This window comes from Coturnix japonica, chromosome Z (genome assembly GCF_001577835.2).
Source record: "Coturnix japonica isolate 7356 chromosome Z, Coturnix japonica 2.1, whole genome shotgun sequence".
NCBI lineage: Eukaryota > Metazoa > Chordata > Aves > Galliformes > Phasianidae > Coturnix > Coturnix japonica.
Window position 1 is genome coordinate 23,394,180 of NC_029547.1, and position 17,848 is coordinate 23,412,027.

Below are 17,848 nucleotides of genomic sequence, written 5' to 3' on the forward strand. Positions count from 1 at the left end.
ACCATTTATGTCAATAGTTGTGGGAGTTTTTATCTTCTCACAATGAAAATGAGTTGGGGATGAGACTAAGTTATTTGTTATAAATGAACTAGATTGGTCTCCTTTCGTAACAGTGATAAATAGAAAAAACATCAAGAATGGTATGATCGTTTTTAACTGATATCTGAGACCAGCTTTCTGACAAGCTCAGAAAATACATTGCTGGCAGTTTACCTTCTCTTTTTTCCTCTTGAAGTCAGTTAATAAAATGTGCTCACTAAAAAAAGGACAAATACTCCAAACTTTAAGAGAGCCAAGGTCTGGAATACAGTATTTCTCCTCATTTTCTAAGGAAATGCCAGCCTAAAAACCCTTTTGTTTTTTCTTTTACGGGGTCTTAAAAGTAAAATATTAATGAGTGTGTCTTTCCTTAACAGGTTTGATATAGAGATTGAGCCTTTGTTTGCATGCATAGCTCTCTATGATATAAAAGAAAGAAAAAAGGCAAGTGTGCACTACAGCATAAATAAGGAATGGAATAATACTTGTTCATTCATTCATGTTTTCAGCTGAATTTTGTTGTAGTGTGAAAATTCTAGGATGTTTAGCTTTTCTTTGTTTCTTTTGTTCAATTTACTCCTTATCTCTTATTTAAAACTTCTAACTCTAAAAATTATTAGAACCGCTCACAAAAATAACTCAACTTTTGCATATGTGCATCTTGATCCAGGTTGCTTCAGTCATGCTATCATATTTTCAGCTGTTTATATTTCCATTTACTTCTTTTGACTAACATTCATTTTTGCATTGCACTACATTTTAAATTCTTTTTCTTTTCAAGATCTCTGAAAATTTCCATTGTGACCTGAACCCTGATTCATTAAGAGCATTCTTGCGTTCTCATACACCCTCCACTGACTTGTCTACTCAGGCAAGATCGGCAGTATTTTCTGTTACTTATCCCTCGTCGGATATATACCTAGTAATAAAGGTACGTTATATTACAGTGGTACTTTCAACACTATTCTTCCTGTTCTGAGCTGTGCCAATTGTCTGAGTATGTGGAGATGAGAAATGTGATTTTTCCCATAGCTTACAGGTATTCTGATAATTTTTGATCATTTGTGTCATCTGTGTACTGGTATCCACTGGTATATCTTGTTCCCAAGCTAAGAAGTTTTATCAGTTATCTTGTATTCTAGTTCAGCTGAGTAAACACACAGCTGATAGGTTTTCCTATCTCTCATAAGAAAAAAAATAATAGAAATAAACAGCTTTAAAATTTTTGAATTGTGTTTCAGTGGAGTTTTTTTTTTTTGGCTTTGGGTTAGTATATTTTGCATATACTTTGCATTGTTCTGTTTGTTTAATTCTGAAACTGACTTTGCCTAAACCATTTCATTTGGAATGTGTTTATTTTCCCGAGTGTGGTGAAAATGCAGCAGTACCTGATAGACAGCTTTGTTATATACATACTTTCTGCTTCATAACTAACAGTAGGGGAAACTTGGAGAAGTTTATTGTACATTACTCTGCAAAGACTGTTGTAAGCATTATTTTTGGTAGATTTGAGTAGATTTTTCCATACTGCTAGAGGAGTAATGTGTTCAGTTTGGAGTGACATTTTTTCTTTATGAGAATCTTATTTTACTGCTTTTTGTAGATAGAAAAAGTTCTTCAGCAAGGAGAAATTGGAGATTGTGCAGAACCCTACATGGTTCTTAAAGAAAATGAAGCTGGCAAGGTAAGTAAACAACCATGAAAAGTGTTTGGATCAAAACATGCATGCAAAGGGAAACAGGAAAAGAGCAAATCTTTTGGAATGGGACAGAACCCAAAGAAGAAGTCAGTTGTTCAATCCGTAGAGCAAGCAATTTGATGTCATGAGCATGCAATTTGACATGAAGAATTCAGAAGAAGACAAAGTGCATTTTTGTTCCTAATCACTTTGGAAATTATTACTGGTTCTGAAGCCTTGAGCTATGAAGTATCTACAGGTAATTAAAGGAGATGACAGTGCAGCATGGAGTTAGCACAAATATTTGTACCTCAAAGACTTCCTGTTAATTTGATTAGGCAACATGTTGTGGTGTCTGTATGTCAACTTCAATGCAGAAATCTGTAAATAACATGATCTTTGTTTGGGGAATTGTCATTTAGCTTCCCTTGAGTGGACTGAAGATATTTCCTCAAGTCCCATGCCTCTCACTTTCATCAGATTATTTCGATATCTGATGAAGGAGATGGAACTTGCTCATTTAATGATGATTACTCATGCTGGGCACAAGGGTCCCTGCAAAAAGAAATCTGCATTCTCCTTTTCAGTAACAAGAATGAACTAGTTGAAAAGAAACGGGAAGTGAATTTACAAATCAAAACAGCTATGGTGCTGACAGTGCTATAACAGGAAGATGTGAGAGATAAGAATACAAATTATTTACTAAACTGTAAATAAATATTTTCCTTTTTTTCTTTATAATGAAGTTAGAATTACTGATGGCTTTTAAAACATTCATTATTTTTGTTGTCTTAGACAAAAGAAAAGATTGAAAAACTGAAAGCCCAAGCTGAATGCTTTTGTCAACGATTGGGGAAATACAGAATGCCATTCGCCTGGATTCCCATAAGTCTAACTAATTTCTTCAACGTTTCCACACTTGAACGAGAAGTATCTGAGGTCGAAGGTTTGAATGGTACTTATCTAAGTTTTCTGACTATGCTTTGGTGGTTCTGTGCTTAGGAAGCAATGTCATTTGTTTTGTCCTCAAGAACAAATGACCGATTCACGTTTCCTATCTTCTCAGCTTTCCTTTTTACAAACAAAAGTTAATATTCTCACTATTTCACCCCTGCATATGTATTTTTATGTATTCTAAATATTCTTCATTGTTGTAGGCTCAGTTTTAGTTGAACTGGTCTTTACTATCTGGAATCCCTTTGCAATAGAGGGGAATCAAAATATTTATCAGTTTCTGGAGTGTGCAGAAGATGTTTTCAAGCTGCATCCAATGTTGATCGATGTGCTTTGTAACCCATTAATTAAAAATGTGAATAAGTTTGTGTTCTGCAGCAGAAATAATGTCACTCCCACTAGGTGCATCCTAGCATTCCGTTATTTTACATAGTCTGAAATACAGTTAGTGGTAAATACTGATAAAAGCTTAATGTTGTAGGTGCTGGTCTCTGACCTCTGATGTAACTGGGAACTAGTGGATTTCTAGCATATCCTTGTAGCATTGGCACTGAAGTAGCATAAAACAAGTTCGAATTTTATTTAATTTCTCTTTGAAGGGAAAGGGCCAGCTAGTGAGAAGAGGGCAACACTATTGCAAGCAAGAAGACTCTCTGAGAGAAGTCTCAGCACTGAGGACAATTATCCAGTATCAAACTTCAAAACCGTCTCCCTGACCCTCAACACCTTCTTTAAACAGGTATAGGATGCTTTTTGTTTCTGATTACCTAAGACACTTTTAATGTGTTGTGTGAACTGTGTTGGGAAATATTATCCGGTGATGTTAGTGGGGTTCAGAAGATAATTGCTGTTGAGTTGACAGTAACTTACCTTGTTCACATGTCTCAAGGTAATCATAGAATGGCCTGGGTTGAAAAGGACCCAAATATCATCCAGTTTCAACCCCCCTGCTATGTACAGGGTCACCAACCACCAGACCAGGCTGCCCAGAGCCACATCCAGCCTGGCCTTGAATGCCTCCAGGGTTGGGGCATCCACAGCCTCCTCAGGCAACCTTTTCTTTATTATGTAGTATTGTTATAAAGATAATGATTTGTGTCTTTCTCCTGGTAGGAAGGAGACAGGCTTAGTGATGAAGATCTGTTCAAATTTTTAGCTGATTTCAAAAGATCATCTTCCTTGCAGAGAAGAATTAAGACTTTACCAGGTACACAATTCATTTTTTATGGAATAGTATACATGTACTTCTCTCCTTTAAATTGTTTTGTAAGCTTCTACTCTAAAATAGAATAAAATTGTTTTTTAAACTACTGTGGAACTTTCTGGATTCCCAGTGTCCTCAGTTAAGTATGGAGATTTGTACTGTGCTTGATATTCTGCAGTAATTTCCCTTTTTCCCCCTAATTTATGGTGTATTTGCTGGGTGCATTTCATGATTATTCAAGCTGATTGAAGACAGAAGTTTTTCCTGCAGTATTTTCCAATGAGTCATATTTCACCTTGCATTTGGATCAGTGTTATCTAAGAAAGTAGAGAAGCAGAGATAGTATTTGGCTACACTCAAACACTTTACAAGCTGCTTTTTACTTTTTCAGGTAAATTACATCTTGAGCTCTTCTGGATTGTAGAAGAACCCCAAAAAACCACAAACTCAGTACAAAGCTTCTTTTGCCTTTGTAGATAATTGCCAGAAATTACAAAAATAGGTTCCCAAAATAGTTTTTGCTTTCCAAAACTTAGAACTGAAATATGATTATACTTTTGGTAGGGTTATCAGTATTAACTCTATAACTGCTGTCTGCAACTGGGCAGACATCCTGTTGGGTGGCATCTACTTTGTCATAGATTAATACAGCAGAATCTGAGTGAAGATGGAGAGAGAACTCTGCTATACACCATCCTTTTTTATTCAGCTTCCAAATAAACTTGTTTTGTATCCTTCTACATGCATATTTTTATTTCATGCAACCTTCAAACCAGAGATCCATTTCTTTCTTTTGCAGTGTTACTGTTTAACCTCATGTATTGTTTTCAGTTTTGATTTGTTATACATTTGTTATTTTTATATTCTTTGATGATGTTTTGTGTTTGTTAAAGGAACACTTAAACTGGAGATCTCTCCAGCTCCAGAAAACCTTGGTTATTGTCTGACACCAGAATTACTACCAGTGAAGCCCTTCCCAGAAAATCGTAGTCGTCCTCACAAAGAGATTTTGGAATTCCCAATTAAAGAAGTGTATGTTCCCCATACTACTTATAGGTAAGGTTATTATTATTTTTATTAATTCTTAACAACCATTTTCAAAGGTGGTTGTGATTTTATTTTTTTATTTTTTTTTCCTTCAAAAATAAAAACTGAGAACAATTGCTGGAGACTATGAGTTAGACTGATTTAATCTTGTTAGCTGCTAGAAGGTAAAATACCCACTGGGTGCTCTATTTAATTATGTAGTTAACTTGTTCCACCCAAAATATTTTTTTAAACCTAGCAGCTCTTATTGACTTGACATAATTATATAAAATCTTTGTGTTTTTCCAGTAGATTTTACCATTATTTTTTAACATTCACAGTTTTGGTACATATTTGTTTGACATTTGAGTCATCTGGTCATCTAGGGAAGTGATGCACTGCTCTGTGTACTTCTTCACTATGAGCAGGACTTGAGGCTCTATCATTTATTTTCTTAAATCCACTTAAATCTATTTCAGGGAGACCAAAATGCTCAGTAGCAATTCTGAGTGGTCTGATATATCTAAATCTTCATGAGGCAATGAATATCAAAAGAATGTGCCTCAGCACATTTGTACAAGATCCTAGTGCTCCTAAGAAGTGACAGTGGAAATTGGTAATGAGCAATAATTCCGAAGGGATGGATTGTAATGTTGTGGATACTGTGCCCATTTCCTTGGTGAAAATATGAAAGAAAAACAGTAGTAGCTTTTGTACAATTGAAAGTACATATGTAAATGAACTCAAATAACATTTTTTTTTCTGTAATGGAAAAAACATGGCTGGATTTTAACTTCCCTTTCCATTATTAGGCCTCAGTAAGGCATAGTACTTGTCAACTCCAGGGTGGCAGCCTGGTAGTGTATGAAGATTTGCTTTTGAAAACAAAAAGCAATAGCAACAACTTTGAGTTGCTGATCTAGAAAGGCGCTTTAGTCTCTTTAATTTTGACAAGTGTCAAGTCCTACAGTTAGACACCCTGAATAACAAAGCTACCGTGTTTAATCTTTGCTTTGCCTGAAGCAAATTAAGGTGTCTCCACACTGTCCTCCAGTTGCGAGGTGTCTGTGTTGAATAAATACGCCCACATTAGAAGAAATGCTTGCTGTAGCTCAATGGCTACACTCTTTTTCCAAGAGTTCACACCCAACATGCTCAGCTTCTTCAAGGTTTTTGGGCTCTGTTTTGAATTTCATTCTAAGTAAAAACTGTGGAAACAAAGCAGGAACTGTCCTGTCTAGGTAGTAATAATGAAGAGAAGATCAATATAGTATGTTTACCTTAATCTTCACATTAATTAATAAATCAATGATGATAACACAGCTGACATGACAAAAATAGAATTGTACTGTAAAGTGTAAATCGTTAATACCTCATTCAACCCTGAAAACAGATTTTAGATACATTGCGGAAATGAGGAACAAATGTGAGAGTGCTAGATTTTGTTTTGACAGCTTTGTTATTACAGCTATATTTGGAGCCAGAAAGTCATCTTTGCTTAGCTCTCTCCAAGATGAATACTGCTGTAAGCCTGAGAAGAAGCTCCCCTCTGCAAAGTAATTCTGAGCTTGAACACATCTGGATATATAGTGATTTATGTTATTTATTCCCTTTTGTCTAACCCGAGACATATAACCACCCTGTTTCCATAAAGCTATGTGCTAACTTTCAGTCAGCTGTAATAACGCGCCAATGTGCTGCTGTTGGTTTAATGTTTCCTAATTTTTGACTGTAAGTCTACAAACCAGTTCTATTGACCAGTGCTATGGATTTAGATACAAAAAGAATCCAAAATTAGTAAATAGTTAGTTAGTTAGTTAGTTAGTTATTAAAATGTTACTTTGAATGTAGATGAGATGGACGGTTGGACTAGATGATCTTATAGGTCCTTTCCAACCTTGTGATTCTGTGATTCTGTGATTCTATTATTTATATATGTAAATGTATTTGAATAACAGAACACTGAAAACTTTTAAAAATACAGTTTGGTAAGATCTTGTTGGCATAATAGTAGCTCTGCACATGCCTAGACAAATACTAATGAAACATCTACTTTCAGTTTGTTGCCTGGATGTTTAAAAGAGATGCAAAAAACTCATTTACTTTTCTTCTTTGTTTGTTTCCTTCTTTCTCTTTTATGCTTAACATTGCAATAGTCAATATCTGATGAATATGTACTCATTTATGTCCTTTAACAATATTTCAACTCAGGATTTATTAATTAATTAAGAATTAAGGAAGTGAGGGTATTGCTTCACAGTGGGTTAGTATGGCAAAAGGCTGCAGAAGTCATCAGAAGGGGGTCTAGTCCTCTTGAATTTAATATTGGAGAAGTTTTGTGTTTTAACTTCTGAAAAAGATAATGTGAAGTAGGCTTTTGTGGGTCAAAAGGTTTTCTACATTTATTCAGCAGAAAATTATTATGATGGGAGATAGATTATTTTGTGCGTTCTTTTTATGATTCGTAACATCTCAGTTATTTGTCTGTGGTTTTGGTTTTCAAATACATTATGTGGTTGACTACTTTTTTGTAACATTTGATGTATGAAGTAACGATGAGGCTTTTCAATTATGTACATAGATTGAACGTCAATTCAGAGAGAATGCTGTTAAGATTTTAGTCTGATTTGACTCTAAGCTCTTTACAACATTTAAATTTAGAAAGAACTAATTTTCTGTAGTAATTTAATGTGATTTGAACAGGAATCTGATTTTATGAGCCGACCTACCACTCAGTTTACCTGTAAAATTTTAATGCTCTGACTACAAACTTTGTAGAATATCTGTTTTTTCATGTCAACAATAATGGACAAATTAAAATAGCCTTTTACCTCACAGTCCCTGTGCTGGGTCAGCCTCAGATCCAGAGAAGCAGACTGAATTAGTGCTTCCCCTCAGAATCCTGTTACTGTGTGGAACTCTTATGCTGGCTTGGTGTTGGGTATTCTGTCGTGGCTTTTGTAGACCCATATTGATTCCTGAATAGCTTTTTTGCTTCTTGTGAAAACATCTGCCTGCATCTGGAGGTACTTTCTGTAGAGGGAATAAGAGGAGAAATTCAGTCACACCAGCATTAATCACAGACAGCAGCTGCTGTGGCATGTTGTTTGTAGACTTCCACTCAGCACTGAGCCTTAAGGGGAACATGTGGCCTCCTGGGGCTTAGCACATCCTGAGGGTCATGCTAACTGCTGCATGGAAGTGTTCAGGCTCTCAGGCTGTCAGAGGGAACCGGTGATGTCAGGAAGAAGCATACTAGTCACCAAAAGATCTGCTGTGTATGCCTGTCCCTATGGCAGTGTGAAGAAACCTCTTTTGATCATCTCCCCAGCTTCCTGCTTTTAGAGTTGTTCATCACTTTCATCACTGCCTGATACTCAGAGTCAGGGTTTACTTCTGTTCTTCCTCAGCTCTGATGGGTTTAATGTGCATGTAAGCAAGGTCCCTAAAACTGCTTGAGCATAAATGGCACAAGCTTTACCTCTTCTGTACGGTGCTCACTGGAATAATGCTTCTTTGGTTGTGTAGTCAGCAAGGAGCTCGCTGTGATGTTTGCATATTTTTCATCCAAAGTCACATGTAAATGTAAAAATCAGTGCTTAGGGACATTACGGGGATTTGTGACGTCTCTTGCTGGGCTGCAGATTAATGAAGCAATGGCTGGATTATGCAGCGTCCCCTATGTGTATTTCTTCATCTCTGACAGATGTAATATTGATAATATCCTTCATTTAATATGTCATCCCCCCTAACATAATTCAGTGGAGGTTACCAATATATTTCTCACCTTCACTTAGTTTTTCCTAATATTTTCTTGGAGAGAATTTGGTAGAGCTGAAAGTGCATTTAAGAAGGTTAGGGAAGAAAGTACATTAGTGTGGCAGGCAAGAGTACTGTGTAGAACAAAAGGATAACAATAGGCACTTAAACAGACTTAATCATGATTCCAGAAGGTGCACAGGCTGTGTTTAGCTGAAATCTCAGACCTGCCACAGTCTTCAACATAGAAAAAAACCTGTATTTACATTTGCATTGTTCTATTGGAATGAGCCTTGAAATTAGAAGACCATTTGTGCCCCACAAAAATTATAGGTTCTTTTTCAGTTTAGTTGTTTACCCATGTATAGAAGCTACTAAATATCTAGTAAATGGCAACATATGATGTATTTAAAAGAATTACTAAAAAAATTAGTTCAGAAACTCATTTCTAGTTAGCTTCTAGAGTTACAGGTTAAAATTTACTTGTTTCCATTTAATCATCAACACTGCTTTTCAATTTACATAATCTAGAAAAGCAAGCTATAACCTAGGACTGTATGTTGGTGGGTTCATTTCCTGGTTTCCTTGTTTTTGTCACCTCTGCTTTCAAAACCTGATTCTTCATAGCTGAGAAAGGAGCTGCTTTCTTGAGAGGCTTCTGCTTTTCATTACACCAAGCAAAGATATTATTTCGTTTTACATACGCCTGAAAAAGTGGGAGCTAGGAAGACAGCCTTCTCAAATGCATTTACCATATGAGAAACCCTCAACACAGGATGTTTTATGTCACAAGAAGAACTTGCATTTTCCTTGAGAACTTGGGTAAAAGAGTTTTCCATCTTTAACTCTCTGGATGATACAGAAGAACAGGGACAGAAATCAGCAAAATGCTAATTTGTGCACTTCATTTTGAAAGGCTTACTACTTAGCTGCTTTTTCCTATTTCTCTTTCTTCCAGAAATCTCCTCTTTGTCTACCCCCAGAGGCTGAATTTTGCTAACCGACCAGCTTCTGCAAGAAACATTACCATCAAGATCCAGTTTATGTGTGGTGAAGACCCATCCTGTGCAATGCCGGTAATAAACACTGAGCATATGTAGGAAGCTGTTACTCAGGTGCAGTCCTGAGGAACCTCTTGAAGAGACAACTTACTATTTACTCCACACTGTCAAAGTGGGACCTTAAGAGAGCTGACATCAGAAAGCTTGTGAAAGCCTGTAGGCATCAGCCCCATAGCACTAGCCCTGTAGGCACTGACTTCAGCTTGTGTTTTGGTGGAAATTTTCAGAGTATGTCACTGGATTTTTGAGAATGAGATTGAGATACCACCTTCTGTGATTTTAGTTGTGTTAAAAATGAGTTTAAATACTACTTTGAAGAACTTTACCCCAAGAATTTGTTGTCTCGAGGACTGGTCAACCTTTTTGAGTGTGCTGACGCTGTACAGTGCACACTTTACAGTGTCATGTTCCTTACTCCAGATGCACGCTGGAACCGAAATCAGAGCATCAGCACAATCTTTTCCTAGGCCTTATTTTCTTTCACTGCTGATGCTGTGCCATGTGAATATAACACTTAAGTTTTATGTATAGCTACATGGCTGTTTTTTTGTTGTTGTTTTTTTAAATTGTGCGCATCTCTCTGTTAGGTTTTGATGAATGCTTGGGGTAAAGTCAGTTTATCTGGCATCACTGTGTACTATGAGTTTCACCTCAGTACATACAGGCTTCTGCTGTGCAGGTTCCCTAGTCTCAGTTCATCAATCTGAGACCCTTTAAAGTTACAGCATTCCAGCACCTTTTCATGGAGGCTAAAGTGACTCAAATACTGCTGAATGTAAAGGAGCTGTGGATCTCTAAGGTGAGGTGGGGTGAGTCTCACCCTACATAAGCAGGATAGAACTGAAAAACGAACTTCTCAAAAAAAATTAATTCATCATTTAACATGTGATTAAAAGCAATATGATAATCCACAGGAGGCTTGTTGCAACTGCATTCCTGCAGTTTCTAACTTTTGAGTTACTGATGAATGTAAAGTAAGATGCCTCTGATCCATCTTTGTGATGTTTTGTGTTGTGTGTTGTGTGAGGAAGATGCGTGCTAATAACACTTCTGTATCAACATTCTAACATCAAATTGAAGGATCATTATCCGCCTTTATAATGCTGTCTTAAAACTGACACAGAATGAAAACAGTTAAATGTTTTAGATCTGACTGTATTCACTTTCATTTTTTAATGCAGGTAATTTTTGGAAAATCCTCAGGTCCAGAATTTGTGCAAGAGATATATACAGCTGTCACATATCATAACAAGTAAGCGTTGTTGTTATTCTTGAGATGTATTAAGCATGACCTCGTTACGTAATTCTCAGCCAATATTAGTTACTCAAAGTATGATGGTAATAAGCTATTTTAAACTTCTACATTTTATGAGTATTTGTCAGTACCTAATTTTGATTACTACTTGCATTTGCATAAGAAAATGCTTTTCTTTAAATACTTGTCAAGAGTACTTATCTGCCTGAAGATGAAGGAACAGGAGCAGGAAGCAGCAGCTTTGTAAAAGCATTCGCCTTGATTATTCATGGATCCAAAAGAACTGAAGGGGCTCTCTCCTATGAATACGAACTCAAACTTTAGGTTTTATACAGTAACTATGCTGAAACCACAAATTAAAATTGAATGGTTTTAAAATTGAGGAGGTGGATGATACTGAAGTATTCTGGCAAAGTACACTTTGCATCAAACTTTTCCTGATTCAGAACTGTAGATATGTGTCCACAGATGTACATACTTCACCTGCATGACTTATCTCAAGGCTGTTTTTAGGATCTATACATTTCTTATAACCATAGCATCTGGGAGCCTGCTGACAAATATGCCTTCTGCTCTGAAATTTGCATGGCATTTTTTTAAACAGGTCTCCTGACTTTTATGAAGAAGTAAAAATTAAACTGCCAGCAAAACTCACAGAGAAACACCATCTATTGTTCACTTTCTATCATATCAGCTGCCAGCCAAAGCAAGGAGCATCTGTGGAAACTGTCGTTGGGTATTCAGTAAGTGATATAAATGTGTGTATGTATGGGACATGGAGGGCAGAAGAGAAGCTAGATGTCTGGGTATGTATCCCATGCAGATAGTTCTCTGCTTATCAAGGATTTTGCCACACATTCCCTTTCTGGTTATGGTAATATATCATAACAAGTAAAAGGCTATAGTATCAATTCAAAGATACTGCAGGGCATGTTCATGCACCTGCTAAATGTACAGGCATAATACATTCATATGCAGTTTGTGCTGTTACATCCTATCTTTTTAACTTTACATTGGTAAGCATATTTGAAGTTGGTGAATTCACCGAAAGCACAGTAATTAAGTATATACCTACATACTTGCAACAGCGATGCTTTATTGTACAGCTCTTAATTGTTAAATTCTGAAAAGAAAAAAGGCAATTAACTGTTATTTACTGTTATCTAACATGTTCACACATGATGTAACATTTAACATACTATTTTGAATTGTTTTATATGGCATATTGTTTACATAAAAACTGTCCTTTACCCTTGTTAAAATCAAAAGCCACAAAAATATCAAGACACTAGAACTCAATTATCTTAAGTTCACTTATCTTCATGTTGAAACCAGTATGTTTCAGCTTAAGAAACACATATTGTAGCATATTGTCATTTTTCTTTAAATATTTTGAACTGGAGAGATTTTAGAATAAGAAGAAAGCGTACGTGATAACAATACTTCAGATGTGAAAAAGTTCTAGTGCTGTTGAACCACGGAGCCATACAAATGCTATCTGTCTGTTCCTGCTATGAGGTTTGTATGCTCTTGATTCCAGTACCATTTATCCTCTCAAGCAGGCATTCTTTTATGGATAGATGCCACAAATGCTTACTCTCTTAAACATGATATGTTTTTGCCCTGTGTTACTCCACAGCCTCTTTCAGATTTAAACAAGAGCAAAAAGTATGTCCAGATGTCATTACAGAGTTCTGATGGGTCATGGCCTTAATTCTCAGGGTAGCAGTGTCCAAAATGTTCAATTTGTCGATAGCAAAACTTGAACTCTGTTGATTTACTTCTCAAAACTTCAGAATCACTTGGGTTGGAAGGGATCTTAAAGATCACCCAGTTACAGCCTCCTGCTGTGAGCCAAGTTGCCAGCCCCAGATCAGGCTTCTCAGGGCCCCATCCAGCCTGGCCATGAACACATCCAGGGGTGGGATAAAAAAAAAAAGATCAATCTATTCAGATTTAGTTATTTTTCAAATAAAAGCATGGAACCTATTAAGTCCTTCTGATAGGATTTATTAGAAAAACATATGTCACACATGAAAAGCTCTCTGTTTTCAAAAGGGTTTGTTTGTAAAGCAGTCTTGAACATTTTTCTACAGTAGCTATCAGTGAATTTAAAATGCAAAGAAATTACTGTTTAATGGATTGGAGCAGAGAAACTCAGGTCAATATCTCATTTCTTGTTCTGTTGGCTATACATAACAGATTAGATAAATAGCTCTAATCATATATAGTCATGAATATTGCTGCATTTTCTCTTCATCTGTTTCAGTGGCTGCCAATTCTGTTAAATGATCGTCTTCAAACAGGACATTATTGTCTTCCTGTTGCACTGGATAAGCTGCCGTTCAACTATTCAATTCATTCTCCTGAGGTAACAAAGAAAATTATGAAAAGACAATGTTTTTGCAATGTAGAACATCATGAGTATTTTACAATCCAACATAGCTATCTGTTTTTGGACTGTTTCCCGTTTCTGTATTTAAAAGGATAAAACTCTACAGAAAAATGTCATTGTTTCTTTCACTGGTGTTATTATGTATTGTTAAATTGTGTTTTTTAAAGTTATTAATTCAGTAATCCTTGTAAATTGTCTAACCAATGATACATTTGTTTAGAAATTGTCAGACTCATAATTTGCTTTCTTTCACAAGATGATTTGCTCATTTTTTGTGGCAGTGTGGGAAGGGAGGTTACATAGATTCAGCTGCTGCTACTAGACCTCTGAGCTAATACGGCGAGTAGAAAACTGCCTCTGTCTTTAAACTGTACCATGTCACTAAGGAGTGCCTTTGGCATGCATTAGCTGTGAACTTCTAATCACGGAAGATGCAAATTCACACTGTCTATTCTAGGCATCCAGATGAAGTACTCCAAATTTCCCTCTTTAAGGAATGAAATTCTCTTCATCTGGCCTATGAGAATAAAATTTTTGACACCTGGTGATGGTCCTTTGTGCTGCACTTAGTTAGATAACCTAAAGTGAATAGCATTATGATCTTAGAAACCCATTTAAGCAGGCTTTATGTTGGATCATTAAAAGACAGTGATTCCCGTAATTCTTTTTTATTACAGAAAGTTCCAGCACAGACACCACCTATCAAATGGGTTGAAGGACACAAAGGTGTTTTCAATATTGAAGTGCAGGCTGTTTCATCTGTTCACACCCAGGTAATGCATCAAAGCCACACACAACTGTAGTTTCATTTCACAGAATATTCATTTGCCCATTCTGACTGAGGAGGTTTATGAACTGGAGATGTTTAAGCCCTCACAGGTTTGAAAACAAATGAAAAGTTCCTACTGTCTTACAGCTGTGGAAAGAACCTGATTATTTTCAGTGAATAAAATCCACTGATATGAGTTCACGAATAAGCACTCTAAGCAGCTAGTTTTCAAACAAGTATGTAACAACTGAAGGGAAGCACTGCATCTCCCCTCCCTCGAGGGCTGGCTAGACTGCCAAGACACTCCACACAGATGGCAGCCCAGCCATCCATGCCAAATGATGTAGGGATGCTAACTTAATGCTGAAAGAGAACTTTGGGATCTAAGATTCTGATATCTCAATTCCCATTTTTATTGGGGTCTGAAGCAAACAGCTTTATTTTGTTCCTGGTATTTCATAATGTCTCTTTCATCATCTTGTTCTGGTTAACTCTGATAGCTACATGCAATCAAATGGAAATCCTGTGACTGAAGCAAGACCATCCCTAGTATGTAGCTGGAAGTGAGACTCTTAGATGCAGGTGGCAGAGACACTACAGTATCACAGAATTCCTCAGGTTGGAAAAGACCTTAATGAGTATAATAATTAAAAGACTGTAGACCTCTGATGTGAGTTCTAGACCTCAGAGTTCTATCAAAGAATAAGCAGTATAATTTACTGCAGACTTCAGCTTTTCTGCTTTTAATCTGATTTAACCACAGTCTGAATCTGAGCCAGCTGAAAAGGAGCAAACAAAACATTTTGACAGTTGACTTAGAAATTGGTCTTCAGAGCTATCTGCCTCTGTAAGCCAGGAGCGTATAAGTATTTTCTCTCTCCATCAGATGGGAATCAAGCTTTGCTTATCAAGTAGCAGTCTGAATTGTATCAGTTTTGTTAACTGTGAGTGCACCCTGTTTGCAGGACAATCACTTGGAGAAGTTCTTCACTCTGTGCCATTCTTTGGAAAGTCAAGTGACCTTCCCCATTCGCCTAATGGACCAGAAGATCACTGAGGCTACACTGGAACATGAACTGAAACTCAGCATTATCTGTTTGAATTCTTCACGACTTGAACCTCTTGTTTTATTTTTACATCTGGTTCTAGATAAACTTTTCCAACTGGCCGTACAGCCTATGGTCATAGCTGGCCAGACAGGTATTTAATGGTCCTTTACTTATTTTCCTTACTTCTGCAAGCAAACTAGAGATATGGAGAAGTTTGCCAAATGTCCAGGGTCACATTTACTCTTTGGGTAGTCCAGAAGTAGCTGGGCTTCTCTGGACACAGTTTCACTGCACAGTTTAATCAGATCTGATGAAACTGTTTGTCCTCCTCTTCCCTGCACAAATAAACTCTGAGAGTCCCTTTAGATCTTAATAGTTACTTATCTGGAGATATAAGTAATAAGCAGGATGGTGGTTTAACTGCTTTGTGGGGAAAACAATTTAAATAACTGTTCAACGGCTGATATCGATGATTGTACTACATCCTCCCAAATATCTTTAGTCAGAATTGGGTGGAAACAAAAACAGGATGTTGTCATGCACAGCCATGTTTTTCTGTTACTGAAGCTGCCAGCTGCCCGTTACCTATGTTAAATGTGGAAGGAAGGCATACTTGAAGACAGCGGTGCAGCTGATTTCCTAATTAATTTTGGTAGCCAGTATTTGTCATCCACTAAAATATTAGAACAAGAGACTGGTATCTTGTATAGTTCTGTCAGCTGGAGAAGAATCAACATTATTGTCCTTCAAGCAAATATTTTTTAGGAAGTACCTGAAGACTACTAGAAATTGTCATGAATGGTTGGGGTCTGCTTTTACATAGCACCATGTGGTGAAGTAGTAGTGACTGGGTTGAAAGTGAGCCTGCTGAAGATAGGTTATTGGTTTAGGTAGACTTCGTATCTGGCCCACTGTAGCTGTTGCTGTCAGCAGCTGTTAATCTGTTAAGGAGTGATTTAAAGCGCTTACAAATTAGTTATGATTATAAGGAATGCCATGATATAATTATGTTATTCCCTTCAGGGCTGAGACTAATTTTTGCCTTTTGTTTCACAGCCAACTTCTCTCAGTTCGCTTTTGAATCTGTGGTTGCAATAGTGAACAGTCTCCACAACAGCAAAAACCTGAGCAAAGATCAGCATGGGAGGAACTGCCTCCTGGCATCATATGTCTACTATGTATTTCGCCTGCCAGACCCTCAAAAAGAAGTGCCAAAACTAGGTAATACCAGTGCAGTAATTGCAAAAAAAAAATCTTTTATCTCGATACACACTACTTATCGTCGTGCTTTTGAGACATAGACAAGTAGCCTTCAAAACAGCAAATCAGAACTTCTTGTACCCAGACTGCATAACTTTCAAACATAGCACTGCTTTGGCTCATGAATCTTGTCTTAATCTACAGCAGGTTGAGAAGAGTTGATAAAGGGAAGAAAGAGCTACTGCAGCAGTACTACTGCTCAGAAAGCCCTCAGGCTTTCACTACTGCATGCACTGTCAGTTTATGTGCTGTAGAATCCCAAAACACCTGTACCTTGTTATTCAGTGCCTATATAATTTAACAGAGCAGTTGGTGATGAGATTTTTGTAAGCTCTGTGCTTTTCCTACTACTGATGCTGTGCAGCACTGAGCTGGCTCAAATGTCATGTTTGTCTCATGTTACTATGTCCTTCAGTCTCAGTTCAAACATCTCCCCATGGTCAGGTGCAGGGGGCAGTGCCACTCTGACGGAGTCTCGTTATTACACATTTGGGCGCACTTCTGCAGTGTCTGTCGGGAGTAAACTCCTGCAGAGCCGAGTGATAAGCTGCAGCAATCCTGACATCACGGTTACACAGACAGCTGCTGATGAAGAGGTCAAAAACATCATGTCGTCTAAGGTAAGAGAAAGAAGTCAAGTATCTGAGAAGTGTATGAGCCAAAACCAGGTCTAGGAATCTAGGTTTTTTTCTTTGAAGGCTGGACTTGCTTCTTGTGAACACACTATATGTATCACCAGAAACATTCACTGTTTGTCTAATTTGGCAGTACATGTTACATTCTCTTTGCTAAATTCTGATGTACTTTTCAGTAAGAAAGTAAGAGGTAACAACTCTGACTGAGTCTGAGGATTAGGCACTACATGGATGGACTTACTTATTCAAGGTGCCCCACTCTTCTGTTCACCCTTGAGATTTAGGTTCTTTTTACATTATTTCCTAGAGCATTCAGGGGGAGCTGATCTAACAGCAGAGCAGAGTTAGTGTCAGAAAAGACTGCCAGTCTACACTGAGAACAGGCTTGCTTGCTTTCTGAAAGGGATAAAGAGCCCTTGGGAGGGAAATTGATTTCCTAAAATACACTGATAATTTATTCCGGTTCCTTCTATTTCTTTTTATTGCTATTTTTTATTCACAGGGCCTGCTTAGTGGTAAAAAACTTCCAGTTTTGAAAAATAGCAATTAGGCAGCATATATAATGGCAGTCCTGTGATTTGACAATGTCTACAGTACAGAACATGTATAGGTTTTGTATAAGAGTCTTTCTAGACAGTAAACTCAGCCATGAAGTGAAACACAAACTTCTCAAGCACTTCAGAAACATTTTAGTTTTGTGTGTATTTTTTTTCCCCACTGAATAATCATATGGTTTAATTTCCTAAACTAAAGAAGAACTAGTA

At 37.1% G+C, this 17,848-nt stretch overlaps 1 protein-coding gene across 4 annotated transcripts in view; it reads left to right on the forward strand.

The window, feature by feature from the left end:
• Positions 1–17,848, forward strand: part of DOCK8 (dedicator of cytokinesis 8) — a 73,512-nt gene that overhangs the window by 22,226 nt on the left and 33,438 nt on the right. For all 4 annotated transcript variants that reach the window (XM_032441260.1, XM_015848888.2, XM_032441261.1 and 1 more), the window contains 15 exons: positions 417–483; positions 821–970; positions 1,643–1,723; positions 2,513–2,672; positions 3,271–3,410; positions 3,785–3,878; positions 4,769–4,931; positions 9,619–9,736; positions 10,903–10,973; positions 11,581–11,719; positions 13,246–13,347; positions 14,049–14,144; positions 15,106–15,340; positions 16,246–16,410; positions 16,894–17,069. In XM_032441260.1, the coding sequence (XP_032297151.1) occupies positions 417–483; positions 821–970; positions 1,643–1,723; positions 2,513–2,672; positions 3,271–3,410; positions 3,785–3,878; positions 4,769–4,931; positions 9,619–9,736; positions 10,903–10,973; positions 11,581–11,719; positions 13,246–13,347; positions 14,049–14,144; positions 15,106–15,340; positions 16,246–16,410; positions 16,894–17,069 (1,957 nt within the window). The remainder of the gene's footprint in view (positions 1–416; positions 484–820; positions 971–1,642; positions 1,724–2,512; positions 2,673–3,270; positions 3,411–3,784; positions 3,879–4,768; positions 4,932–9,618; positions 9,737–10,902; positions 10,974–11,580; positions 11,720–13,245; positions 13,348–14,048; positions 14,145–15,105; positions 15,341–16,245; positions 16,411–16,893; positions 17,070–17,848) is intronic.